A 27173-nucleotide genomic window follows, 5' to 3' on the forward strand; every position below is an offset into this window, starting at 1 on the left:
ATACATATACACCATGGAATACTATGTAGTCATAAAAAGGAATGAGATCATATCATTTGCAGAGGCATGGATGAAGCTGGAAGACATTATCTGCAGCAAACTAATGCAGGAACAGAAAACCAGACACCGCATGTTTTTGCTTGTAAGTGGGAGCTGGACAATGAGAACACATGGACACAGGGAGGGGAACACACTCACTGGGGCCTGTCAGAGGAGGGCAGGGGGTACGGAGAGCATTAGGGAAAAGAGCTAATGCCTGCTGGGCTTAGTAGCTAGGTGAGGGATTGATAGATGCAGCAAACCACCATGGCACACGTTTACCTGTGAAACAAACCTGCACCTCCTGCACAGGGACCTCAGAACCTTTTTAAAAATTTAAAAAAAAAAAAAAACCTTATTGAGGAATTTAGACATTAAACTGGTTGAGCGTATACGTCGGCTTTCCAGAAGCAGGTCTGTAGAATTTCAGAAGAAGTCAGATGATATTAATGAGATATCCAGGATGAGTGTGTGGGTGTAGTCAAACCACCTTAAATGGCTGGAAGATCAAAATAGGATCATAGAATGGCTAGTTGTCTGCTCAGCTGTGCTGGAATTTTAAGATAATCCCACAAGCATTCAGACACTGCTGTTGCCAGCTTGGAGGTGTCAAGATGGTACCAGAGGGAGGAAGAATGTCCTTGGAGAACAATCTTCCTGGGAATAGATCCAGGTCCTTGCGTATTAATGACCTCTGTGGCAAAGACTGGGGGCAGCTCTGGCCTCAGCCTGGGCGTGGTGGACGGTGACGTAGATACTAGGATCCTCCGAGAGGTACTTGGGACACTGCGAGGCAGGAGCGAATCCCGTCTGTGAGAGGGCCTGGTGGTTTAACTGGGCATACATCACCTCCTGTGTCTCTTCTGCTGCAGGGCCCTGAGAGGATGAAGGTGAAAAGAGGAGCACATTTAGTAACGGAAGGCAGGGGCACTGGGAATGTGAGGGGATGAAGCTGTGACGATGGTTTGGACTGGAAGAACTCACCTCTTCATCCATCCGGTAGCCTTCCGTGGGCTCTGTGTTTGCCATGGTGGTGTCTGTGGGGTGAAAAAGGAAGTCTTCCAGATCTTCATATCAGAGGTGGCAATACCAAGGCCAAAACAAGATGAGGGCGTGCCTGAGGCTGCAGCGTGATGCAGCCTCCCCCACTAAATTCAGAGAACCACCCATCAGCAACCCCGGGCAATCTTGACTGCCCCAGGACCACCCCCATCGATGGCCCCCATCCTTCTGCCTCTCTCATGGACCATCTCCTGCAGGTCAGCGGCCTCCCTAGAGGTGAGGTGGAGGTAGGGGAGGGGTTGCGGTGATTGGTCAGTGAAGGGAAGCAGAAGGGTTTCTCCATCAAGAACCTCAATGGAAACACAGATCAACCCACAGGAGGTGAACAGCCCTCTCCGTGCCCCAGTCCTATCCCCACGAGGCTCACATGATACGGTCCTCCCCTCCCTAAGACTTACAATATTTTATGTAACACCTGAAACCGATAAAAGCAGAGAGGCACACGCCAATGGAGATGATGGCTACTGAGAGTCCAATGAGGATATTCAGGTTGTTGCTGGACTGTCCTTGAGGAAGATGTGCGTCTGTCAAGAAGCAAATGATAAACCCTCTGATTGACTGTTTTGTGCCAATATATACTGAACGCACAACGTGCTTTATCTGAAGCTCTTCCAAGATCCCTAAACCCGAACAGTTACTTTCTCCATTTTCCATCACTTACAAAAAATTCCAAGAGAAGTGAAGACACGTGTCCAAATCAAAGGGCCAGTAAGAGAGATGTGGAGGCCGGGCATGGTGGTTCACACCTGTAATCCCAGCACTGTGGGAGGGCCGAGAAGGGTGGATCACCTGAGGTCAGGAGTTCGAGACCAGCCTGACCAACATGGCAAAACCTCGTCTCTGCTAAAAATACAAAAATTAGCCGGGCATGGTGGTGCACGCCTGTGATCCCAGCTACTCAGAAGGCTGAGGCAGGAGAATCGCTTGAACCCAAGAGGCGGAGGTTGCAGTGAGCCAAGATTGCACCACTGCACTCCAGGCTGGGTGACAGAGCAAGACTCTATCTAAAAAAAAAAAAAAGGAGAGACTTGGAGGTCTGAACCCAGGCCTACCAGGCTCCAGTGTGCCTCCCCTCCCACTTCCTCATGAGACAAGACAATTTGCTTTTGCATGACAAAGGAAACCTTCTGCATGTACCATAGCTGAACCCCGTTTCCCCCATCCCTCCTCAGCCCAGGACAGATGCACTTTCTGAGAATGGAGAGAGAGGTGGCCAGAGGATGACTCTCATGCCGGTTTCTGAGAATTGAATTTGCTCCAAAGAATGTTGGTGCTTTTCTGAGCAATGAGTAAGAGCGGGTGGGTGGAGGATTTGGGAGAGAAAAGGGGGAGTGGCCACAGCGTATGTCACATAGGAGCACATCCTCTGTACCAGGACCCATGCTGAGGGGTGGGAGGACTTCCCACACGTCTCATCCTCACTCTCTCATCCATGATATAGTCCTTGAAAGAGAAAGGGCTGTAGCCAGCCACACTCTTGGGCTCAATTGATGGCTCTGTTACTTCTAGACATTCAACGTGGGAAGCTTTTCTTTCTTCTCTTTCTTCTCTTTCCTCCTTTTTTTTTTTTTTTTTTTTTCATAAGGAGAGAGGCATCATTGGCTCAATATTCTATCCAAGAAGTTGGATGCTTTGGCCAGGCGCTGTGGCTCATGCCTGTAATCCCAGCACTTTGGGAGGTGGAGGCAGGCTGATCACTAGAGTTCAGGAGTTCGAGACCAGCCTGACCAACATAGTGAAACCTGTCTCTACTAAAAATACAAAAATTAGCTGGGCATGGTGGCAGGCGCCTGTAGTCCCAGCTACTTGGGAGGCTAAGGCAGGAGAATCACCTGAACCTGGGAGACGGAAGTTGCAGTGAGCTGAGATCACACCATTGCACTCCAGCCTGGGCAACAAAACAAGACTCTGTCTCAAAAAAAAAAAAAAAAAAGGCTGCGTACAATGGCTCACACCTGTAATCTTAGCACTTTGGGAGGCCAAGGCAGGCGGATCACAAGGTCAAGAGATCGAGACCATCCTGGTCAACATGGTGAAACCCCGTCTCTACTAAAATACAAAAAATTAGCCGGGCGTGGTGGTGCACGCCTGTTAATGCCAGCTACTCGGGAGGCTGAGGCAGGAGAATTGCTTGAACCCAAGAGACAGAGGTTGCAGTGAGCCGAGATCATGCCACCGCACTCCAGCCTGGGTGACAGAGCAAGATTCCGTCAAGGAAAAAAAAAAAAAAGCATAATTAAGTTGTTTGTAACTTAAAGAAGAAATGCTTGAGGGAATGGATGCCTTATCCTCTACGATGTGTGTATTACACATTTCATGCCTGTATCAAAACATCTCATGCACCTGATAAATATACACAGCTACTATGTACCCACAAACATTAAACATTTTAAAAAAGAGAAACCTTCACATAAGTTGGCACCTGTCCACCTCTTTCAGCTCCACCCCCCATCCCCCAGCGTGTCAGCCTCACTGGTGCTGTGAACACACACAAGCTGTTGCCATGTTGAATTTTTTTTTTTTTTTTTTTTTTTTTTTGAGATGGAGTCTCGTTCTGTCACTCAGGCTGGAGTGCAGTGGCTGGATCTCAGCTCACTGCAAGCTCCGCCTCCCGGGTTCAAGCGATTCTCCTACCTCAGCCTCCGGAGTAGCTGGGATTACAGGTGTGTGCCACTACACCCAGCTAATTTTTGTATTTTCAGTAGAGATGGGGTTTCACCATGTTGACCAGGATGGTCTCCATCTCCTGACCTTGTGATCTGCCCGCCTCAGCCTCCCAAAGTGCTGGGATTACAGGTGTGAGCCACCGCGCCCGGCCCTGCCATGTTGAGTTTATGGCACCACTACCTGCTGGGAATGTCCTTCCATCAATCCTTCCAACACTGGCTGTCCTTGTCATCAGGATCACACCTTAAATGTCACTTCCTTGAGTGACATAGAGTCTTCCCTTCCACCCACGCTAAAGGATCCACTTAAGCTTTCTGTCACATGACTCTATCTTAATGAATGCAAAATTAATGACTCTGAATAAATCAGTTCACACGTCTATTCATTATAATTTTTCTCCTCCCTCCCACATATCACTGGAATATGATAACCTGAACACAGGATCTGTTGAATATTCAGATCGTAGGACATTAGAAGATGGACAATAAGGCTGGTCACGGTGGCTCATGCCTGTAATCCCAGCACTTTGGGAGGCCGAGGCAGACGGATCACTTGAGGTCAGGAGTTCGAGACCAGCCTGGGCAACATGGCAAAACCCTGACTCTACCAAAAATACAAAAAGTAGCCGGGTGTGGTGGCGGGCACCTGTAATCCCAGCTACTTAGGAGGCTGAGGCAGGAGAATTGCTTGAACCTGGGAGGCAGAGATTGCAGTGAACTGAGATTGAGCCACCACATTCCAGCCTGGGCGACAAAGCAAGACTCCGTCTCAAAAAACAACAACAAAAAGATAGACAATAGATATTTAACATGGTCTTTTAAATCCTTTCCGTCTTCCAGCATTTTCATGTTCACAGACCTCTCTGGCGGAATGAGAAGCATCGCTTTTCAGCAGGCGTCAGGCCGCTCTGACCTCTTCCTCCCCTGTGGACGAGGCCTCAGCCCCAAAGCATCTGAGGCTGAAAGGCCTTACAGATCCCCGCACTGACCACAGTCTCAGATGTGGATGGGGAATCTGGGGACCTGGGAGGGGCTGCCTAGGCCAGGGTCCTGGAGCAGGGAGGCGGCACAGTTTTTATTCACACAGGGGCCTTCTGTCTCTGCAGGGACTCAGACACTAGAAGAGTCATTTGCTTACCAGATTCAGGGGTGGATTCCATGAATGACAGAGGAGTACTCTTAGTGTTTTCTAGGAAAAAAAAAAAGGCAGAGAAGGGGTGAGCAAGAGTCATTGATTGCCCCATTAAAGTAGGATCATTTACTTTTTCTTTTCTTTTTCAGACAGACTCTCGCTGTGTCGCCCAGGCTGGAATGCAGTGGTGCCATCTTGTCTCACTGCACCCTCCGCCTCCCGGGTTCAAGCCATTCTCCTGCCTCAGCCTCTCGAGCAGTAGAACCATTTTCTTTGGAGGGTTGTTCCCTGCACACCCCCTACTCTGTCATCCACCTAAAGACTAATGGGGGTCCTGGGATCTCTTCCTTGGAATCTCTGGGGGTAATTCCTTCCCTGAGATGGGAAGGTGATAAGGAGATGCTTGGTGGTGTCAACAGACATTGTCTCCCATCAGGATGATAAATATCCACGTTCCCCAGCAGGGAAATCTCCCTGAGGTGAGGGGTCAGGAGGGGCTTTGGAGAAATGGAAAAGGGTGAGAGGCTGAGGCAACCTCTTATCTCCATGAACCACATCTGGCCTCACCTCCCCCTGTGTTTGTCCTGACCTCTTTCTTCACACAGGAGGTGGTGGAGGGTGTGAAGCTGCCCCGTCTACCACCCTACACCCTGACAGCCCCGTCATGCTCAGCTTCTTTTTTCCTGTGTTTTTTTTTTCCCTGTATTTTTCTGGGTTTTTTTCCTGTATTTTTTATCCTTTTTTTTTTCCTGTATTTTTTCCTTCTTTTTTCCTGTATTTTTCACTGTCTCATTTTATCCAGAATACCTAATACCCCCGTGTCCCCAGCGGGACACCCCTCAGGTGTGGCTCTGTGATCTAGCGGGCACCAGAGCATGCAGCCGGCATGGACTCCTCACCTGTGACGCAAAGGTGCAGTGGGTCACTGGGAGCCGACCACTCATAGGGAGAGTCATTGAAAGAACCATAGCATCTATAGGTCCCGCCGGGAACTGGCGTTGCGGGGTCCACAGAAAAGTGGGCCTGAAATGCTCCACTGTGCCTCTGCCCTCCACTGAGCCACTGTCCATGAGCAACCCCGTCTCTGAACAAGTGGTACCAGTCAAATGAGATTTCAGAGCTGCAGAAGAAGTTCAGCTTCTCTCCCAACCTCATCATGGGGTCCACCTGGGTGGAGAGAGAAGGCTTTTTGTATTTTCCTAGGAGAAAAAGAGGTGGGTTTTAGAACACGCTCCTGAGTGCATGAACAAAGCAATCTCTCTCCCTCTTTTTTTTTTTTCTGAGACAGAGTTTCACTCTTGTATCCCAGGCTAGAGTGCAGTGGCATGATCTCAGCTCTCTGCAACCTCAGCATCCTGGGTTCAAGTGATTCTCCTGCCTCAGCCTCCTGAGCGGCTGGGATTACAGGCATGCACCACCACACCTGGCTAATTTTTGTATTTTTAGTAGAGACGGGGTTTCACCATGTTGGTCAGGCTGGTCTCGAACTCCTGACCTTGTGATCCACCCACCTCAGCCTCCCAAAGTGCTGGGATTATAGGCGTGAGCCACCGCACCCGGCCTCGTTGTTCTTATCTTGGCAGCAGATTCCGAATGTCAGCTGTTGCCTCTGTCAATCTCATGTTCCTCTGTAGGGTCCTGAGTCGCTTATGTCTGTGTCTTTTTACTTCCCCTGCATTTCACTGATTCTCCATTGATTCTCCACTCTCCCTATGTGTGGTCAGCCCCCAGTGACCCACTGCACCTTTTGCATCACAGGTGAGGAGTCCACGCTGGCTGCATGCTCTGGTGCCCACTAGATCACAGAACCACACCTGAGGGGGGTCCCGCTGGGGACATGGGGGTATTAGATATTCTGGATAAAATGAAACAGTGAAAAATACACACAGGAAAAAGGAAGCTGAGCATGACGGGGCTGTCAGGGTGTAGGGTGGTAGACGGGGCAGCTCCACACCCTCCACCACCTCCTGTATGAAGAAAGAGGTCAGGACAAACCCAGGGGGAGGTGAGGCCAGAGGTAGTCCCTGTGACTGTGTCCCTGTGGCTTACCGCCCCTAGAAGCCATATGAGAGGTAGGTTCTCCTGGAAAATGGAAATTACTCTGTGCTTTGAGAACCTTCAGAAAACACAGTGCTGGCCTTGGGTTCCCTGACACGGGGCTATGGGGTTATGAGTCTCACTCTTTTTCAATTGTGTGTTGAAAAATATAAGAATCTCAGGAGGATCAGAAGGAATCTCACAGGCTCCTGCAGGGAGCGACTGGCTGTACTCCCAAGCCCAAGGAGTTAGACGTGATTACTTGTTGGGGAGCGTGGAAGTGACCCCTCCTCCCTCTTTAGGTGGTAAAACATATTAAACCCCTTTGCTGAGCCCTTCCTCACAGTCCCTCTGTTCTTTTATTTCTCTTCCTCTACTGAGGTTTGATTAAACAACCGCATTACATGAAGCTCCCAGGGCCCCAACGGACCACAGACGGTCCAGTCACACTCACCTGTGATCACAATGTCCAGGGGGTCACTGGGAGCCGACCACTCATAGGGGGAGTGATTGAAAGAACCACAGCATCTGTAGGTTCCTGCAAGGGCAGGCGTTATAGGACCCATGGAAAAGACAGCCTGGACGTAGTGGCTCCCAGCCTCCATCCCCTCGTCAAGCTGCTGAGAGTGCTGCGTGTGTTCCTCTTTGTATAAGACAAATTCATCAAAGGCCAGTGGTGAGCGACAGCGCAGGCTCACCCTGGCTCCTGCATGCACCAGGGAGCTTGGGTGCGCTGAGATGGAGGGTTTTGTGAACAAGCCTGAGAGCAAAGACAGAGGAGTTCACATGAGTCTCCTTCCTCACCCCTCGCCTGAGACCTCAGGGTGAAGCTCTCCCTCATCACTCCCAAAGCCCATCGGCATCCTTCCTGTTGGTGTGCGTGCATTGTGCGTGCATGTTCTCTCTGCGCAGATCCCCATTGTCCGGCTTGAAGCCATAGGAGATGTGTGGTTCTCCTGGAAAATGGGAATTACTCTGTGGTTTGAGAACCTTCAGAAAACACAGTGCTGGACTTAGGTTTCCTGGCATGGGACCGTGAGGTTGTGAGGCTATTTTTCAATTCTGCATATTGAAAAACACAAGAATCTCTGGAGGATCAGAAGAAACCTCACAGGCTCACACTGAAGGAAACAACTGGTTTTGCCCCAAAATCCAAGAGGTTATACATGACTACTTATTGGGGAGGGTGGCAGTGACTACTTTTCCCTATTTGGGCAGAAGGACACGGTAAACTCCTTTGCTGGGCAGCCCTTCACTGTTCCAGTCTCCATTCAGATCATCCAGGAGCCTGGATCTCCCTACCTCACACCGACTTGCTTTCCCCGCTTTCTTGGTGGAAAGACCCAATCTCTGCTCTGTTGCTTCTGAGCTCCTTGAATGTGAGACCGCCAAATTAAAATACACGCGTTGTCAATGTTGTAAAGTGGTTATACAGTAAAACCGAAACGTTTGTTCTGTTATTTTCAAAGTTGCAAATTAATGACTTGCAAATGGAGAACTATTTTCACGTTCTTCAATTTTTCTCCCATGCTTCAAGAAGCTAACAACAACAAAAACTGATTTTGCATTATTAACACAGAACCGACCATGCCAATCCTCATTCTTGATGTCTTCTCTGAAATCCTTCCTTGACTCATGGTTCAAGACACAGATTTCTATCTTTCTCTTCTGGAAAACTCTACTCTTTCTCTCTCTCTCTCTTTGTGTATATTTACATACATATGTAAAATCTGAATAACTCCACACCCTCTCTTCCCTGCTTTACAGGATGAGCAGGGGCAACTCCACAGGATGAGTCTCTAACTCCCCGTAAGACACTGCACATCCACGAGAGAGAAGGGATGAGTGTCAGGAGACTGGGAAGGAGGACGAGAGGAATGGGTGCATTTCCCAATCCACGTCCCACTGAGTCACTGGACTCATCTCCCAAGGGAAGTGTCACTTCCCCAAGGCTCTGGCTCCTTCAAGGCAGGGTAATAACTTCCCTGAGGGAAACACTGGTGCTGGGGTCAGGCAACATGCCTCCTCCCTGGATCCACCCTGCTGGAGTTGATACCAGCATCCTGCGTCTGCTACTCCCCAGGCAGATTCTCCCGCTGCTCGGCTTCCTCTCTCCTCCTCCTCCACCTGGGTACCTGATTCCTCACAGGAAATGCCCTCTCTTTAAATTCTCAGGACGGCTTCTGTGTCCACAGTTAGTGCATGACCAGCAATCCCACAATGACTCTCTGGCTTCACTGGGTGTGGACTCTGGGAAGGGCCATCTGGACACCAGGTGGACATGGGGTGGGTGGACTTCTCCTACCTGTGACGATGATCTTCAGGGATTTGCTCCCAGCCGACTGTTTTGAGGTGTGCTTGTAAATTCCAGCACATTTGTAGGTCCCCGCGTGTCCTGAGGTCACAGGGTTGATGGTGACGTGGTTGGAAAGGCCAGTGTACAACTCACGGACTCGGCTCCCAGTTGTTTGGAATATTGTGAACATGACAAACTGAAGACGGGAATGACAGGAGAGAGTCACACGTCCTCCTAGGGGAACCAGAGGGCTCGGCCAGGCTGACAGGGAGAATTCGTCCTGAGCACCTGGAAGAGGAGGAGGCACAACCTAGAGAGGGAAATGTGGAGCCCCCTGTCTCCCACTGTCCTTGCGGGCTTTTCCTTCTTCACATTGTTCTGGTTTGCCGCATAACATGGGGTCCCCTGATGCCCTGGGATACCTGGTAGTGAGCCAGGGACACAGCCCACCCCAGAGTGGACATGGAGGGTTTCCCCAGAACAGCATTCTACTAAGCGTGATAATACAGTATTGAGCCAAGTTGCTCCTAGTTCTTGTCTACAACAAGAAATCTGTGCATGGAGGAGAAGGAGGAAATCTACCAGATTCAAGCAATACAGAAAACATATCAACTCATTTAACAATTCCCAACCCAAGTGCCCGGCATGGGTCCCCCGCCTCCCGACAGAGAGTACTCCTGCCCACCCCTAGACACGCTGGATTCTGAGCATCACAGGCTCCTTCAGAAGACTGGATGAGCCCGAGGGGCTGCCTATGGAGGGTTTCTAAAACAAAATGGAAATTGAGGTCTCCAGAGGACCCCCTTCCTGTGATCCCAGTGCTCAATGCAAAGCCCCCCCCCCATGTCATCTGCATCATCCTGACTTCGTGTCCTCCCTCCCTGCCTGGAGAATCATTTGTGTTTGGCCAACACAGCATCCTAGGACTGAGATAGGACTCACCCGCATGTGTGCAGATCTTCTGGTTCAGACAGAATCCTGGGCAAAAAAAAAAAAAGAAAAAGAAAAAAAGAGAGAGAGAGGTAACTTGTCTTCATGTGAATCCTACCCTCCTTGTAACTGGGTTTGTCAGCTCAGCCTGGATTCAGAGGGTGAATGAACCTGCTTCCCACCTGCAGCCCCAGGTTGTGGAGAGGCCAGGTCTTCAAGAGAGCATTTTCCATCCCAATTCTGTCCGCCTTTCCCTTCCAGGACTTACCCAGACACAGGAGGGTGATGAGTTTGGGGGCCATGGTACCACTTCTAATGGGCAGGACACAGGGGTTGAGCTAAATTGGAAAATGAACAGGATGTGGTAACCATGGTTCCAGTTTCAGTATGCAGAGTTTAGAGGGTGACCACCACACAGGAAGATGACCAGCTCTCACCCTAAACATAGCGGGTAACACAGGAAACTTGCAGATGGTATTTTTGGTTCAAGAGCCCGTAACAAAGGCCTGCCATGAACCTCAGCACCGACCAATCGATAACGTCTGAATTTCAAGTTTAATTTTTCTATGTGCAAAATTGTAAAATGATATCTTAATATCTTATTGCCTTTTTCGAGAACTATGCATGATTCGGTTTCTGTGATGCAACGTTCTCCTGCCAAATTAAAATAGACACATGGTCAATGTTGTAAAACAGTTGTACAGTAAAACTGAAATGTTTATCCTGTGATTTTCAAAGTTGCAAATTAATTACTTGCAAATTGAGAACGATTTTCAAGTTCTTCAATTTTTCTCCTATGCTTCAAGAAGTTAACAAGAAAAATTGATTTTGCATTAGTAACACAGAAGCGAGCATGAAAATCCTCGTTCTTGATGTTTTCTCTGAAATCCTTCCTTGACCCACAGTTCAAGACACAGATCTCTATCTTTCTGTTCCAGAAAACTCTACTCTCTCTCTCTGTGTGTATATTTACATACATATATAAACTATGAATAACACAAACATATGTGCATATAATGCTGAAGGTTCTCCCCAAAAGCCAATTCATATTATTAAAAAATTAGTAAGATTAGCAAGAAAAAAAGCCCTGTGAAATCCACACTGAAAAAAAAAACAGCATATTCACAAAAATAGTATCAACTCATGCTTTTTCTCTCATCTGGCCCAGAACTTCCCAACGTATGAAAACAACACACACACAATTTTGGATCTTTTCTGTGTCATTTTTGTAATTATGTGTCTTCCATATCACAGCTATCATCTGGTAATATTTGTGTGTGTGTATGTATGTCCATTTTTACATTTTAAATATAGCACAAAAGGATAGTTTGTTTTGTGTTTTTGATTGTAAAATGATACCACTATGCTCCTAATGCTCTGCATAGCTCTTGTTTATTCACCAACAGACAGACTGCAGTAAATCGCTTGCATATTCCTCAATGTATTTGTCCCTTTGGGCTGATATGATGTATGTGTTCACCAGGCATTTTGTTTTTTGGAGCAATGTTGGCCGGAGCATTCTTGCCTGTGTGTCCTGGGTTTTACGAGTGAGTTTCCCTGAGTACACACCGCAGGGTGGGACTACACACATGGGGACTGTCAAGGTAAAAGTAAACTGACAAGAACACATTTTTTCCAGAGCGATGACCTCAAAACTGCCAGCAACAGTTGTCAGATTCTGGTGTTTTTTCCACTTCTCAGAAAAGACCTGATTACGGATGACAGAGGATGAACTTGATGTTAACATTTACTTAAGTATATTCTACAATAGAAAAATATGTTGAATAAATGCTGTGATACAACTATCTGTACCTGTAAGCAAATGTATCACCTATGAGAAATAAGTTTTACAAATCAGTGACGCCATTTATTAAACATTGTGCTATGTTTCATAAAGTGTGTTATAATTGATTGACTTGGAAGTGAGATTTGCAAAGTTCAAGACCTCAGTAGCAGACAGTTACCCTCCGAGCAAACACACGGGACAAATACCCACTTGAAAATATGAAGCATGTATTGGTTAAAAATGAGAAGAACTTTTTAATTTAACGTTGCTAAATGTACTTCATGGTGTTTATGGGTTTCTTGCCAGGAAGACAGCTCAGCAGTGTTTACACACTGGAATGAGGCCAACGACTTTGTGAAGTAAACTGTTTTAATCCAGTGTAATTTTTACATAGTACAAATTAAAGTTCTAAGAAGTAAGCGTACACTGGACTGTGAGAACAAGACACAGCACAATTAACAGCAGAGGGGCCACGGCCTTTGAAGAGAGAAAATGTGAACACTGATAACTTTAAAAGTTTGGCTCTTGAAGGTGAGGGTTAAATGTACATAAATTTCCAAACATTCCGTGAAATTGGAAATTTTTAATTTTATGTTAAAGAATGTGATTCTGTGCTTTGTAAAGCAGTGTTGAGAACTATAAATGATTGCAGCAGTCAATTTGGGATTTTGACGTGGGGCATATTTTGATTCCTGGATTCAATGCCTAAATTCACAGCTCTGCACTAAAACAAACTCAACTAAATGTTGAATTTATGTGATGCATTACATGCTAATTCGTGTATCTTTAAACAATTTCCCTTCATGAATTATTTCCTGAAGGACCCACATCATCTGTAGATTTTGGGTACATCAAGCAAATTTTCCAGAAGTGTTACCCAAACAATAAATAAAAATAGTTGATTAATTAGATAAAGAAACAAGGCTCTTGCAGGCAAGAGCCAGTGGTGTGCTTCATGTCCCATTCATTATGATTTAAAAGATTCTATTCACTTGAGGTATATTTAAAGAAATTTTGTAGCCTAATCTGCTGACAGGCTTATGGATTCCTCTGGAGAAACACATAAAAGAGTAAATTCAGAAGGTCAGAAATAAGCTACACCTAAATTTTTCAAATATGGATCCTGGACAAACAAACTAGACTCTATCTACTCCTTACTTGCATTTTCCTTTTCAAAAATTCCAATTTTAAAAATATTGGGTGTTCTTGATCTGTCTTCATATGACTGTACCCTGGCTGATTATTTTTTAAATATGTATATATTTCCATCCTTTTTAAATAATTTCTGCAGGCATGCCTCTCTCTGTTTCCAGCCACGGTTACTTTATCTTTTCTATATTTTAATGTGCTTCCACTTACTTAATACCTTTCTTGTAAATTCACGAATTTCTTTTCATTTTTACCTACGTTTAACATCATTAAAATGAGGGAAATAACTCTTCTAACCTATATAACATTTTTAAGTTTTTGGTGTTTTAATGCATTTTATTTTATTTTATTTTATTTTGTTTTGTTTTATTTTTAAAATGAAATTTCACTCTCGTTGCCCAGGCTGGAGTGCAGTGGCACGATCTCAGCTCACTGCAACCTCTGCCTCTGAGGTTCAAGCGATTCTCCTGCCTCAGCCTCCCTAATAGCTGGGATTACAGATGCCCATCACCACGCCCGGCGTTGTTTTTGTATTTTTAGTAGAGATAGGGTTTCGCCATGTTGGGCAGGCTGGTCTCGAACTCCTGACCTCAGGTGATCCACTCCCTTTGGCCTCTCAATTGCATTTTATTTTTAAAATAAACTGGAGGTGCCTCAAATTTCTCTTTGACTATCTCATATTTGTATCACTTTCACTTTCTGAATAATTCCCCTTCTTACACACAAAAATTTTATTAGGGTATACTTATGCTTTACTTTTTCTTTACGTAGCCATGACAGTTTAAATTCTGATCAATCCTCATTGTTAAGAGGAATGAGCTCCTTCCTCAATACTAACATGAATGAGGCAGCACCTTGAATTCTGGTCATCTCTTATCTTCAATTGGTGGAGGGAAGTCAACACATCCCAATAAACCTCCAGTTTCTTCTGCCCACTGGACAATTTCTTCTGCAGTTTTGTCATCTTGGAAGAAGGCAAAATCTGCACACAAAATAGCCTCTTCCATCAGAGTCTCTGTGAGCTATCGTCACCACGCTGTACCTTAGATCTCTGGAACATTTTCATCCTGCATAACCAAACTTTGTAGCCTTTGACCAACGTGTCCTCATTTCCCACGCTCAAAACCCGGCTGACTAGAGTGTAAAAAGACTGTATTGCATACATGAAATTTGCTAAGAGGGTATGTCTTACATGTTGTCACCACGTTAAAAAAAAATGAAGACAAAAATGATAACCCTGTGAGGGGAAAGATGCTTTTTTGTTAGTTTGATTGTGGTAATTATTTCACATACATCAAAACGTCATCTTCCAACCACCAAATATGTACAATTTGTACATGTCAAGAAAGCTTAACAGTATTTGTTACAATCATTGTCATTCTCCCCTTTTCTTAAAATAATAAAGACATTTGATGTCTCATTTCACAAAAAGTTTTGAGGCAGGCAGTGCCAGTGCTGTCCCAGCAACCCAGTGACACTGGGGTTCTGGGTTGTGGGGTTCGGGGATGGTATCCCTGGGATTCCCTAGGCCATCATCATATCTTTTTATAATCAATGATATTTTGTTTTATTTTAAGTTCCAGGGTACATGGCCAGGATATGCAGGTTTGTGACACAGCTAAACATATGCCATGGCGGTTTGCTGCACCTACAAAGCCATCGCCACATGGCCTGCGACCCCTTTGCCTTGGACAATTTCTCCCATTTGGAATGGGAACATTTGCCCAGTGTCTGTACTTCCATTGTATCTTGGAAGCAGCTAACATGTTTATAATTTCAGAGGCTCATACGGGGAAGAGACTTGCCTTGGCTCAGAGGAGACTTTGGACTTGGACTTGTGAGTTCGTGCTGAAATGAGCTAAGACTTCAGGGAACTGTTGGGAAGCCATGATTGGTTTTGAAATGTGAGAAGGACATGAGATTTGGGAGGGGCCAGGGACAAAATGATACGATTTGGCTATGTCCTCTCCCAAATCTCATCTCAAATTTTTCCCATGTATTTGAGGAGGGCCCGGTGGGAGATGATTGGATCATGGGGGCAGACTTCTCCCTTGTTGTTCTCATGATCGTGAGTTCTCACAAGAGCTGGTGGTTTGAAAGTGTGACATGTCTCCCCTGGTTCTCTTTTTGTCCTGCAACAATGAGAAGAAGGCTCCCGCTTCCCCTTCAACTTCTGCCATGACAGTAAGTTTCCTGAGGCCTCCCAGGCATCATTCCTGTTAAGTCTGTGAAACTGTGAGTCAATTAAACCTCTCTTCTTCATAAATTACCCAGTCTCAGTCTCAGGTAGTTCTTTATGGCAGTGTAAAAATGAACTAATACACCATGTTTTTTGTTTTGTTTTGTTTTTGTTGTTTTGGTTTTTTTTTTCATAGAATTGGTTCGCTAGCGCACTCTGGATACCCTCAAGTAGAAGTTGACGTGGAAATTTATGGTATTTCTGTACCATTTGACCCAGCCATCCCATTACTGGGGATATACCCAAAGGATTATAAATCATGCTGCTATAAAGACACATGCACATGTATGTTTATTGCGGCACTATTCACTATAGGAAAGACTTGGAATCAACCCAAATGTTCATCAGTGACAGACTGCATTAAGAAAACGTGGCACATATACACCACGGAATACTATGCAGCCATAAAAAAGGATGAGTTCGTGTCCTTTGTAGGGACATGGATGCAGCTGGAAACCATCATTCTCAGCAAACTATCACAAGAACAGAAAACCAAACACCGCATGTTCTCACTCATAGGTGGGAATTGAACAATGAGAACACTTGGACACAGGGTGGGGAACATCCGGGTCCTATTGTGGGGAGGAGGGAGGGGGGAGGGATAGCATTAGGAGATATACCTAATGTAAATGACGAGTTAATGGGTGCAGCACACCAACATGGCACATGTATACATATGTAACAAACCTGCACATTATGCACATGTACCCTAGAACTTAAAGTATAATAATAATAATTTTTAAAAAAGAAATTTATGGTATTTCTGAAGAAACTGTGCCAACTGTCAGCTGATGGAGAGAGAAGAGTTGGAGGATTCCCAAGAGGGTTTTAGCAAATTATTATGGACTACTTAGTTCCAAACTTATTTTCACTCACTTACTCCATCATGTGAACCATATTCTGCGTCTTGAGCTGACGAGACAGAGCTCAGTAGCACAGATGAGGGAATATCTTAACAAAAAGTTAGTAAAAATGAGGCCCGGTGCGGTGGCTCATGCCTGGAATCCCAGCACTTTGGGAGGCCCAGGCCGGCAGATCACGAGATCAGGAGATTGAGACCATCCTGGCTAACAGGGTGAAACCCCGTCTCTACTAAAAATACAAAAAAATTAGCTGGGCGTGGTGGCACAAACCTGTAATCCTAGCTACTTTGGAGGCTGAGGCAGGAGAATCGCTTGAACCCGGGAGGCAGAGGTTGCAGTGAGCCGAGATCATGCCACTGCAGTCCTGCCTGGGCTACAGAGCGAGACTCTATCTAAAAATAATAATAATAACAATAATAATAATAATAAAAGTGCATTACAAGAAGACCAGGGAATGGAGTTTATATCTGTGTGGGTCCACACCTGCCGTGAGTGATGTACCTTCATTTTATAAGGTAAGCAAATCGGAGAGGGAAGTCAAGGAAAGTCAGTAACAGTGGGAAGGGAAGACATCAGAATTGAATTGAGGAAGAGTTTTGAACTAGAGATCGGAAACCTGAGGCCATTTCTTTCACTCCATATTCTCAGCAGACAGTTCACCCAGCATACGATGACAATTTCTGACAATTTCCTTCCAAAGCCTCTGGGATTAGGAGATTGGATTCCAAGCCTCTATTGTTCTAAATGGTGAATGGTTTTCTCTTGTGTTCCTCTTCTTCTCGCGTTTGGGTTTTTTTTTCTGACTCTGCAAGACTCCAGTAGCAGGACTCCAATGACCACCAGGACCAAGACGGCCACGCCCAGCCTGATAAGATTCCCTACTGTGTAATCCTGGGGGTGTGAGCCTAGGAATAGTGGATAAAGATGTCACCAAAGGTGTGAAGGCCAAACTCATCCTAAAGTCCCTGGATGTCCACTCCGGTCACCCATATCCCCCTGAGTGGTCATAGCCTCCCAGCCTCATCCACAACTGAGAACATCTCTGTATTGAGCAGCCTTGCATTCTGACGGGTTCTGTAACGATCTCAGGACATGAGCTGCCCCTGAGAACCACAGAAAGAGGGGGAATGTGAGGAAACACAGGGGTGATCATGCTATTCTCTGATACTCAATATGTCTCTAAAATCAGCTAATTACTTGAGAGAAGCATGCCCAATATTGCACCATTCGTAAAATTTAGATGTAGAGGAGAGAATTTGGAGCTACACGTTTTCTGAATAGCGGGAAAATACTAGAGAACAGACTGGAGTTGCCAGTTACCCTTCCTTTGCTTCGCCCCAGACATTACTTCCTCATCTCTGGCTCATAATTACGTATTTCCATCCCATTTCGTTATTCTATTAACCTGATCGACCTGTTTTAATCAAATAAATGGAATAGTATCTACAACACATTAAGCATTTTTGTCTCTAGGATCCAAGAATACTACAATTAGTATAAGCAATTACTCAGTTTGCATTCAAGATAGGGAGGCTGACAAGAAGCAACTGAAAAGGATAAATGATAAAAGCAAATACTTAGATGGATATATGGAGAAAATGCAAATATACGTATTATGTAATATATATACATATATATGTTTTATATATATATACACATATATATATTACACTCTATCAATTTTACAAAAGTCATACCAGAACACCAGCCCTTTGGGGAATAAAATAGAGAATATTGTATACGAGTTCATTTAAAAGATGTTTTGGAAAATGACAGGACCAGGCTCAGAACATGGTGTTCCTGAAAATTGGAACAAAACTTCCTTGGTCTCCTCCACACAATGGCCACCGTTACTTGCAGAGACTGGGTATATCCCTAGTGGACTGACGTTCCCAGACGGGTGCATTTCTGCACCTCCTTTCCCAGAGAGACACTGGCACGGAAGTTCAGCACTGATGGATCCCTTTGGTTTTCTGGATACAAGGCTGCCTTTGATACATAAGAGAACGAATCCCCAAATGTGGATAGAATTGTGTCCATGTGCTCAAGCTAAAGAGTGTCTGGATCAGCTCAACTAAAGTTCATGATTCTCAGGGAATGCCTCAACCATCTTGAGCCCCAGACGCTCTCTCCTCCTCCTACAGTGGGGTTGATTCCGTTCGTTCCTAGGTTGCCTCTTTGCAAACCTGTAGGATCAGCACCCTGGACAGGGGCGAGAGGTGGGCTTTACTCTTCTCTCCTTCCTCAGCTCGGCCGGCTCCCTTCAAGAATTTCCTTTCTCACCGACCACCCAACCAGCACCAATGACCGCAGTGCTGGGGACTTGAACCCCCCTCCCTTCATTCCAGGTTCCCCTCCAGCTGCTCAGGAAACAGCCACTTCCATAAAGATTTCAGGTGGAGGCCGGGCGCGATGACTCACGCCTGTAATCCCAGCACTTTGGGAGGCCGAGGCGGGCAGATCAAGAGGTCAGGAGATCGAGACCATCCTGGCTAACACGGTGAAACCCCATCTCTACTAAAAATACAAAAAATTAGCCAGGCTTGGTGGGGGGCGCCTGTAGTCCCAGCTACTCGGGAGGCTGAGGCAGGAGAATGGCGTGAACCTGGGAGGTGGAGGTTGCAGTGAGCCCAGATTGCACCACTGCACTCCAGCCTGGGCGACAGAGCCAGACTCCATCTCAAAAAAATAAATAAATAAATAAATAAATAAATGATTTCAGGTGGAGAAGGAGACTTCTGTCTCCCCAGGAATTCACAAACTAGGTGAAGAATTCTTTGCTCACCAGTTTCAGGGGTTGATTCCATGAGTGTCGGGCAAGTACTCTCAGGGATTCCTACGAAAAACGACAGAGAATGGCTGTACAAGAGTCGTTCCTCGCCACACTGAAGCAGAACCATTCTATGTGGAGTGTCTGTCTCTTGCCCACGGCCTACTCTGTCGTTCACCTAATGACTAACGCGGGTCCTGCGGTCTCTTGTCAGAATCCTTTGAGAACAGACTTTCTCCCCTAGACGTGAAAGGGGACAGAGGGCTCAGAGATGCCCGTTGATGTCAAGAGACCTTATCTGCAACGGGGTGGTAAATATCTACATTCACCAAAGGGGAAATCTCTCTGGGGCTGAGAGGTCAGGAGGAGTTCCTGGAAAATGAATAAGGGCAAAGGGCTGGTGCAACCTCTGATGTCCCCAAACCTTATCTGGCCTCACCTCCTCCTGTGTTTGTCCTGATGCAGTTCTTCATTCACCTGAACACATAGGACCCCAAAGTGAGCCTCTACATAGGATGTGGAGAAGAGGGTGGAGGTGCCCTGTCTCCAGTCCTGTACCCTGATTGCACTGGTCATTCTCAGCCTCTCTTTTCCTCATTGTATTTCTCACTGCTTCATTTTGTCCAGAACCCCTCAAATCTCCTGATCTCCAGCAGGACGCCCCTCAGATAGAGCTCCTGGGTGCAGCTGGCACCAGAACATGCAGCAGGCATGGGGTCCTCACCTGTGACAGGAACGTGCAGTGGGTCACTGGGGGCTGACCACTCATAGGGAGACTCATTGAAAGTGCCGTAGCATCTGTAGCTCCCAACAGAGGTTGGGGACACAAAGCACAGAGGAAAGTCGACCTGGAATATTCCATTGTGGCTCTGCCCTCCACTGAGCCAGTGACCATGGGCCTCCTGCTTCCTGGATAGATGATACTTGTCAAATGGGATCTTTGAGCTGCAGAACAAAGTCACTGTATCTCCTGGCCCCGCCATGGCGTTCTCTCGGGTGATGAGAGAGGGCTTTTTGTATTTTCCTGTAAGAAAAAGAGACTTTGGTTACTTATTGTGCACCATATTCTCAGTAGACGGTTCACCCCATATACGACGGCAATTTCCTTCCAAAGCCTTCTGGGATCAGGAGATTTGATGCTAAGCCTCTGTTGTTCTAAATGGTGCATGGTTTTCTCTCATGTTCCTCTTCCTCCTACATTTTGGGGTTTTTTTTTTTCTGACCATGACAGAATCCAGTAGCAGGAATCCAAGGGCCACCAGGACCAAGACGGCCACGCCCATCCTGATGAGATTCCCTGCTGTGTAATCCTGGGGGTGTAAGCCTAGGAATAGTGGACAAAGATGTCACCAAAGCAGTGAAGGCCAAACTCATCCTAACGTCCCTGGACGTCCACTTGGGCTACCCACATCCCCCTGAGTCCTCATAAGGCGTTTACAACAAAAGCCTTCCCCACACTGCTCTTTATTTTTTATTTATTTATTTTTTTGAGATGGAGTCTAGCTCTGTCGCCCAGGCTGGAGTGCAGTGGCCGGATCTCAGCTCACTGCAAGCTCCACCTCCTGGGTTTACGCCATTCTCCTGCCTCAGCCTCCGGAGTAGCTGGGACTACAGGTGCCCAACACCTCACCCGGCTAGTTTTTTGTATTTTTTAGTAGAGACAGGGTTTCACCGTGTTAGCCAGGATGGTCTCGATCTCCTGACCTCGTGATCCACCCGTCTCGGCCTCCCAAAGTGCTGGGACTGCAGGCTGGAGCCACTGCGCCCGACCCACACTACTCTTAGTGTTGGGGAAAAAAACTATTTTCTTATATTAAGAGCAAACTCCATACGTCCGCTAGTGCTGTCTCAATCTGTATTCTCTCTATGATCCTGATTCGATGAGTGTGCATGCCTTTTTAAACCCTCCTCTTTCCATTGCTTCTCCCTTGCTTTTGACTCTATCTTTAAGGCTTACTGTGCCCAGACAGCATATGAGATGTGGGGTCCTCCTGGAATGTGAAAATAACTCTCTGCTTGGAAACCCTCAGGAAACATGGTGCTGACGCAGATTCCCCGATCTGGACCTATGAAGTTAGAGTCCCAACGCTGTGTGTTGAAAAGTGAAAGAATCTCCATAGAATCTGAAATACCCTCACAGACGAACACTGCAGAACCAGTAGCTGTGGTCCCACACCCCAAGGTGCTAGACATGACTACTTGTAGGAGAGGTTAGAAGTGGCCTCTGCTTCCTCTTTGTGCAGAAGGACATGTTAAACCCCTTTGTGGAGAAACACCTCAAAGTCCCAATCTCCACTCAGATCCTCCGGGAGCTTCACTGGTGGGTGGTGAAGGTGGGAGTTTGTGGTGGGTGGTGAAGGTGGGAGTTTGTGGTGTGTCCCTGCGTCTCATGGCAGAGGAATGGGGCTGCAGGTTCCACATAGGGAACCAACTCCAAAAGGCAACTCAGTGCCTGAGCTGAGGGAAAGCAGCCCCTTGTCGAGGTTTGTGAATCTCTCTCAGTATCTGTTTCACATTCTCTGTTACTGTCTCTGCCAGTGGCAAAGTGTCTCTGCCACATTGAGGTGTGGTTGTAACTTGTTTTCTTTTTAACTATCACAAGTTCTCTGTTTCTCCCTCTTTCCTTCATCCCCTCCCCTGGCCCTCTAATATGTTACTTGGTGTTTCTGTGTTCCGGCAGTTTTCTTCCTTTACTGGCGGTTTGATCAACAACCACATCACCCCGGGGAGTTTCCAGGACACCAAAAGACCACGGACGGTCCAGCCACACTCACCTGTGATCACAATATCCAGGGGGTCACTGGGAGCCGACCATATGTAGCGGGAGTGATTGAAAGAACCACAGCATCTGTAGGCTCCTGCATGGGCAGGCGTTATAGGACCCATGGAAAAGACAGCCTTGGAGAAGTGGTGCCCAGCCTGGATCATCTTACTGTACTGCTGGGAATGCTGTGTGTTCCCCTCTTTGTATAAGATAAATTCATCAAATGCCAGTTCTGAGTGACAGCGCAGCCTCACCCTGGCTCCTGCATGCACCAGGGAGCTTGGGTGCACTGAGATGGAGGGTTTTGTGAACAAACCTGAGAGCAAAGACAGAGGAGTTCACATGAGTCTCCTTTCTCACCCCTCGCCTGAGACCTCAGGGTGAAGCTCTCCCTCATCACCCCCAAAGCCCGTCGGCACCCTTCCTGTTGGTGTGCGTGCATTGTGCGTGCATGTTCTCTCTGCGCAGATCCCCATTGTCCGGCTTGAAGCCATAGGAGATGTGTGGTTCTCCTGGAAAATGGGAATTACTCTGTGGTTTGAGAACCTTCAGAAAACACAGTGCTGGACTTAGGTTTCCTGGCATGGGACTGTGAGGTTATGAGTCTCACTATTTTTCAATTCTGTGTATTGAAAAATACAAGAATCTCTGGAGGATCAGAAGAAACCTCACAGGCTCACACTGAAGGAAACAACTGGTTTTGCCCCAAAACCCAAGAGGTTAGACGTGACTACTTGTTGCGGAGGGTGGAAGTAACTCCTTTTCCCTGTTTAGGCAGAAGAACATGGTAAACTCCTTTGCTGAGCAGCTCCTCACAGTCCCAGTCTCCACTCAGATCCTTCAGGAACTTTCGTAGCCTGGATCTCCCTACCTCACACCGACTTGCTTCCCCGCTCTCTAGGTGGAAAGACTCAACTTCTTCTCTGTTCCTTCTGAGCTCCTTGAATGTGAGACTCACTCCACACTTTCCCTTCCTGACTGTACAGGATGATTCTCTAACTCCCCATAACATCCGTGAGAGAGAAGGGATGAGTATCAGGAGACTGGGAAGGAGGATGAGAGGAATAGGTGCATTTCCCAATCCACGTCCCACTGAGCCACTGGACTCATCTCCCAAGGGAAATGTCACTTCCCCAAGGCTCTGGCTCCTTCAAGGCAGGGTAATGACTTCCCTGAGGGAAACACTGGTGCTGGGGTCAGGCAACATGGCTCCTCCCTGGACCCACCCTGCTGGAGTTGGTACCAGCATCCTGCGTCTGCTACTCCCCAGGCAGATTCTCCCACTGCTCCACCTCGGCTTCCTCCCTCCTCCTCCTCCACCTGGGTACCTGATTCCTCACAGGAAATGCCCTCTCTTTAAATTCTCAGGACGGCTTCTGTGTCCACAGTTAGTGCATGACTAGCAATCCTGCAATGACTCTGGCTTCACTGGGTGTGGACTCTGGGAAGGACCATCTGTTGGACATGGGGCGGGCTGGACTTCTCCTACCTGTGACCACAATCTTCAGGGATTTGCTGTGAGCTGACCGTATTGTGGTGTGGTTGTAAGATCCAGAACATCTGTAGGTCCCTGCGTGTCCTGGGGTCACAGGGCCGATGGTGATGTTGTTGGAAAGGCCGGTGTGCAACGCATGGTCCCGGGTCCCAGATCTTTTGAATATTGTGAATATGACAAACTGAAGATGGGAATGACAGGAGAGAGTCACACGTCCTCCTAGGGGAACCACGGGGCTCGGCCAGGCTGACAGGGAGAACTTGTCGTAACCACCTGGAAGAGAAGGAGGCACAGCCTAGGGGGAAATGTGGAGCCCCCCGTCTCCCACTGTCCTTGGGGGCGTTGCTTTCCTCACATTGTTCTGGTTTCCTCACATTGTTCTGCCCTGTAACGGGTGGAGTCGCCTGATGCCCTGGGATACCTGGTAGTGAGCCAGGGACGCAGCCCACCCCAGCGTGGACATGGAAGAACATAGAATTCCAGAACAGGAATTCTAGTTGGCATGATGATAAAATATTGAGGCAAGTTGTTCCCAATTTTTTTCTACAACAGTAATTTATGCAACAGGAGAGAAGGAGGAAATCTACCAGATTCTGGCAATACAAAAAAAAAAATCGGCCGGGCGCGGTGGCTCAAGCCTGTAATCCCAGCACTTTGGGAGGCCGAGACGGGTGGATCACGAGGTCAGGAGATCGAGACCATCCTGGCTAACACGGTGAAACCCCGTCTCTACTAAAAGATACAAAAAAAAAAAACTAGCCGGGCGAGGTGGCGGGCGCCTGTAGTCCCAGCTACTCTGGAGGCTGAGGCAGGAGAATGGTGTGAACCCGGGAGGCGGAGCTTGCAGTGAGCTGAGATCTGGCGACTGCACTCCAGCCTGGGCGACAGAGCGAGACTCCGTCTCAAAAAAAAAAAAAAAAAAAATCACGCATGAACTCATTTAAACAATTCTCTACACAGGTACCTGCCACTGCGTCCACGAGTGCTCTGGCTGCTGACCAGTTCCTTCTCAGGCTCCAGCAGCAGGAGAGCCTTTTAGCTCATGGGTGGATGGAGAATCTGAGTTCCTTCCTATGCTCAGACAGTTCCGTGGAGCCCAGCACTGGGTCCTCACCTCCCGACAGACGGTGCTCCAACCCATCCCCAGGCACCCCAGATTCTGAACATCACAGGCTCCTTCGGGAGACTGGCTGAGCCCAAGGGAGTGTCTACAAAGGGTCTCTAGAACAAAATGGAGCCTGGGGTTTCCAGAGTTCCCCCTTCCTGTGTTCCCAGGGCTCTCTGCAAAGCCCTCCCCACATCATCTGCCTCTGCCCGATTCCACGTCTGTCCTCCCTGCCTGGGAGAACCCTTCGTGTTTGGGCAACACAGTATCCTCGGACTGGGGTAGGACTCACCCACGTGTGTGCAGATCCTGGCAGGCAGGCAGATTCCTGGAAGGAAAACCACATCAGAGATGACCTGTCCCCCTGTGAATTCTGCACTCACTGTAACCGGGCCTCGTGTTGGACATTGGCCATGTCAGCTCAGCCTGGACTCGGTGGATGAACCTGACTCCCCACAGGCTCTCACCCGCAGCCTGGGTACTGGAGAGGAGAGGTCTTCCAGAGAGCATGATTTCTTCCTACCCCTGCCCTCCTTTCTCTTCCAGGACTTACCTAGACACAGGAAGGTGATGAGTTTGGGGGCCATGGCGCCACGTCTGTTGGGCAGGACACGGGGGTCGAGCTAAATTGGAAGACAAACAGGATATGGTTACCATGGCCCCAGTTTCATGGTTTGCAGAGTTTGAAGGTTTTCCACCACACAGGAAGATGACCCGCTCTTGCCCTAAATAGAGTGGGTGCCGTGAAAAATGTTCAAACAATATTTTTGGTTCAACACAGCCCCCAGCAAAGGCCAGACCTGAACCCCATCATTGACCAGTCCTGAATATCCAAATTTCTATGTTCCTACCTATTCTAATGTCTTACTGCCTTTTTTTTGAGAACTATGTGTGATTCCATTTATATTATGCAATATTCCCATGTCAAATTAACAAGCGTGCATGGATAATGTTGTAAAACGGCTGTAGAACAAAAAAGGAAACGCTTATGCTGTTATTTTTCAAAACTGAAAATTAATTGCAAATTGGGAACTGTTTTCAATTTCTCAAATTTTCCTGTCAAGCTTCAAGAAGTTTTTACCACAACAAAAACATTGATTCTGCATTATTAACAAAATTCAGCATGTTCTGGGTTTGGAGTTTTATCTAAAATCCTTCTTTTTTTTTTTTTTTTAGACGGAGTCTCACCCTGTCGCCCAGGCTGGAGTGCAGTGGCGTGATCTCAGCAACCTCTGCCTCCCGGGTTCAAGCAATTCTCCTGCCCCAGCCTCCTGTGTAGCTGGGATTACAGGCGTGCACCACCACACTCAGGTAATTTTTTGTATCTTCAGTAGAGACGGGGTTTCACCATGTTGGCCACCATGTTGGTTCAAACTCCTGACCTCGTGATTCACCCTCCTCAGCCTCCCAAAGTGCTGGGGTTACAGGTATGAGCCACTGCACCCAACCTTGAAATCCTTCTTTGACTCACAGGCTCAGATGTCTGTCTTTGTCTTCTGACAAGTCCAAGAGTATATTCATATACACATACATATATAAAATACAAATAATATCTATGTATATGTAATGCTCAACATTCTTTCCACAAGCCAATGTATATTATTAAAAAATTAACAAGATTTTATTAAGAAAAGACCCTGTGAAATCACCACAGAGGGCCAGGTGCAGTGGCTCACGCCTGTAATCCCAGCACTTTGGGAGGCCGAGGCGGGCGGATCACAAGGTCAGGAGTTGGAGGCCAGCCTGGCCAAGAGACCAGCCTGGCCAACAGGGTGAAACCCCATCTCTATTAAAAATACAAAAATTACTCAGGCGTGGTGCCGGGCACCTGTAATCCCAGCTACTTGGGAGGCTGAGGCAGGAAAATTGCTTGAACCCGGGAAGCAGAGGTTGCAGTGAGCCGAGATCGTGCCATTGCACTCCAGCCTGGGCAACAGAGCGAGACTCTGACCCCCGGAAAAAAAAAATCACCACGGAAAATGACACCAGGAAATTCACAAGGTATGACTTGTCTCTCACCTGTCCCTGAACTTCCCACCTTAGTAACAAAAATTCTGTAACTCAGGTTCATCTATTCTTTGCTTTATTTGTCGATATAGCCATATATAACATATATCGACAAATATATATATTATAAATACATATATATAAAGTTTTAAATGTAGAGCTAAGGGAACATTTGCTTTTGTCTTTTTGTTTTCGAAATTATATTGCTATGCCCACAGTATTTTACATAACTCTTGTTTATTTACTGACAGATGTAATTGGAGTATACTGACCGCTTTTTCCTCAGTGTATTAGTCTTTTTTGCCTTATATGTTGTATGTTTTTATTAGACATTTTGCTTCCAAGAGCAATGCTGTCCTGAACGTCATTGCATGTGTTAAAAAAAATATTTAATTATTAGATAAATAGTTAACTTTTGCAGGCAAGAACCAGTGGCATCTTTGACATCCCATTACTTATAATTACTTGTAACACTGGGTTGTGTTAGTGTCCTGGATTGAGTTAGGCAAGAGTACATACCCCAGAGTGGAATTTCGGGGCATGGGTCTTGTCAAGGTGGAAATAAGCTAGATGAGAACACATTCTTTCCAGAGTGATGGCCCCATTTACCCTCAGCAAGTATTGTCAGACTCTGTTATTTTTCCTACTACCCAGGGGAAAGAGCATAAATTTGATGTTAATATTTAAGTAATGATTAGAAATGACCAGAAGACAAATCAGATAGCATAGGCCCCAAACTGTCTTGCAGAACCCCTTGGGATGGTCACATTTGTCTCTAAGGCTCTACCACTCTGAATGGTGCTTTGTTCTCTCTGAGGCTTGCCTCCTGGCTG

At 46.8% G+C, this 27173-nt stretch overlaps 2 protein-coding genes across 2 annotated transcripts; both read right to left on the bottom strand.

The window, feature by feature from the left end:
- LOC103235272 (putative killer cell immunoglobulin-like receptor-like protein KIR3DX1) lies at nucleotides 1–10464 on the bottom strand. Its single transcript, XM_073017236.1, has 9 exons — nucleotides 10431–10464; nucleotides 10175–10210; nucleotides 9242–9520; nucleotides 7391–7696; nucleotides 5799–6098; nucleotides 4906–4956; nucleotides 1500–1625; nucleotides 1024–1076; nucleotides 1–915 (listed from the first exon to the last, which is right to left on the bottom strand). Exons 1-9 carry the CDS (start codon nucleotides 10462–10464, stop codon nucleotides 724–726), a joined length of 1377 nt encoding a protein of 458 aa, XP_072873337.1. The 3' UTR covers nucleotides 1–723.
- A 9119-nt stretch (nucleotides 10465–19583) lies between these two features.
- Nucleotides 19584–24920, bottom strand: LOC103235271 (putative killer cell immunoglobulin-like receptor-like protein KIR3DX1). Its single transcript, XM_037991490.2, has 5 exons — nucleotides 24887–24920; nucleotides 24626–24661; nucleotides 23223–23501; nucleotides 21744–22049; nucleotides 19584–19993 (listed from the first exon to the last, which is right to left on the bottom strand). Exons 1-5 carry the CDS (start codon nucleotides 24918–24920, stop codon nucleotides 19584–19586), a joined length of 1065 nt encoding a protein of 354 aa, XP_037847418.2.
- Nucleotides 24921–27173: the final 2253 nt, after the last annotated feature.

Source organism: Chlorocebus sabaeus, chromosome 6 (genome assembly GCF_047675955.1).
Source record: "Chlorocebus sabaeus isolate Y175 chromosome 6, mChlSab1.0.hap1, whole genome shotgun sequence".
NCBI lineage: Eukaryota > Metazoa > Chordata > Mammalia > Primates > Cercopithecidae > Chlorocebus > Chlorocebus sabaeus.

Excerpts from the sequence above, each read along its gene's own strand:
- LOC103235272 (XM_073017236.1), bottom strand. The coding sequence starts at position 10,464 with ATGGCCCCCAAACTCATCACCCTCCTGTGTCTGG. Across the intron at positions 10,211-10,430 it reads CATCACCCTCCTGTGTCTGG|GATTCTGTCTGAACCAGAAG; the intron begins GTAAGTCCTGGA and ends TTTTTTGCCCAG. Across the intron at positions 7,697-9,241 it reads CCTGAAGATCATCGTCACAG|GCTTGTTCACAAAACCCTCC; the intron begins GTAGGAGAAGTC and ends CTTTGCTCTCAG.
- LOC103235271 (XM_037991490.2), bottom strand. The coding sequence starts at position 24,920 with ATGGCCCCCAAACTCATCACCTTCCTGTGTCTAG. Across the intron at positions 24,662-24,886 it reads CATCACCTTCCTGTGTCTAG|GAATCTGCCTGCCTGCCAGG; the intron begins GTAAGTCCTGGA and ends TTTTCCTTCCAG. Across the intron at positions 22,050-23,222 it reads CCTGAAGATTGTGGTCACAG|GTTTGTTCACAAAACCCTCC; the intron begins GTAGGAGAAGTC and ends CTTTGCTCTCAG.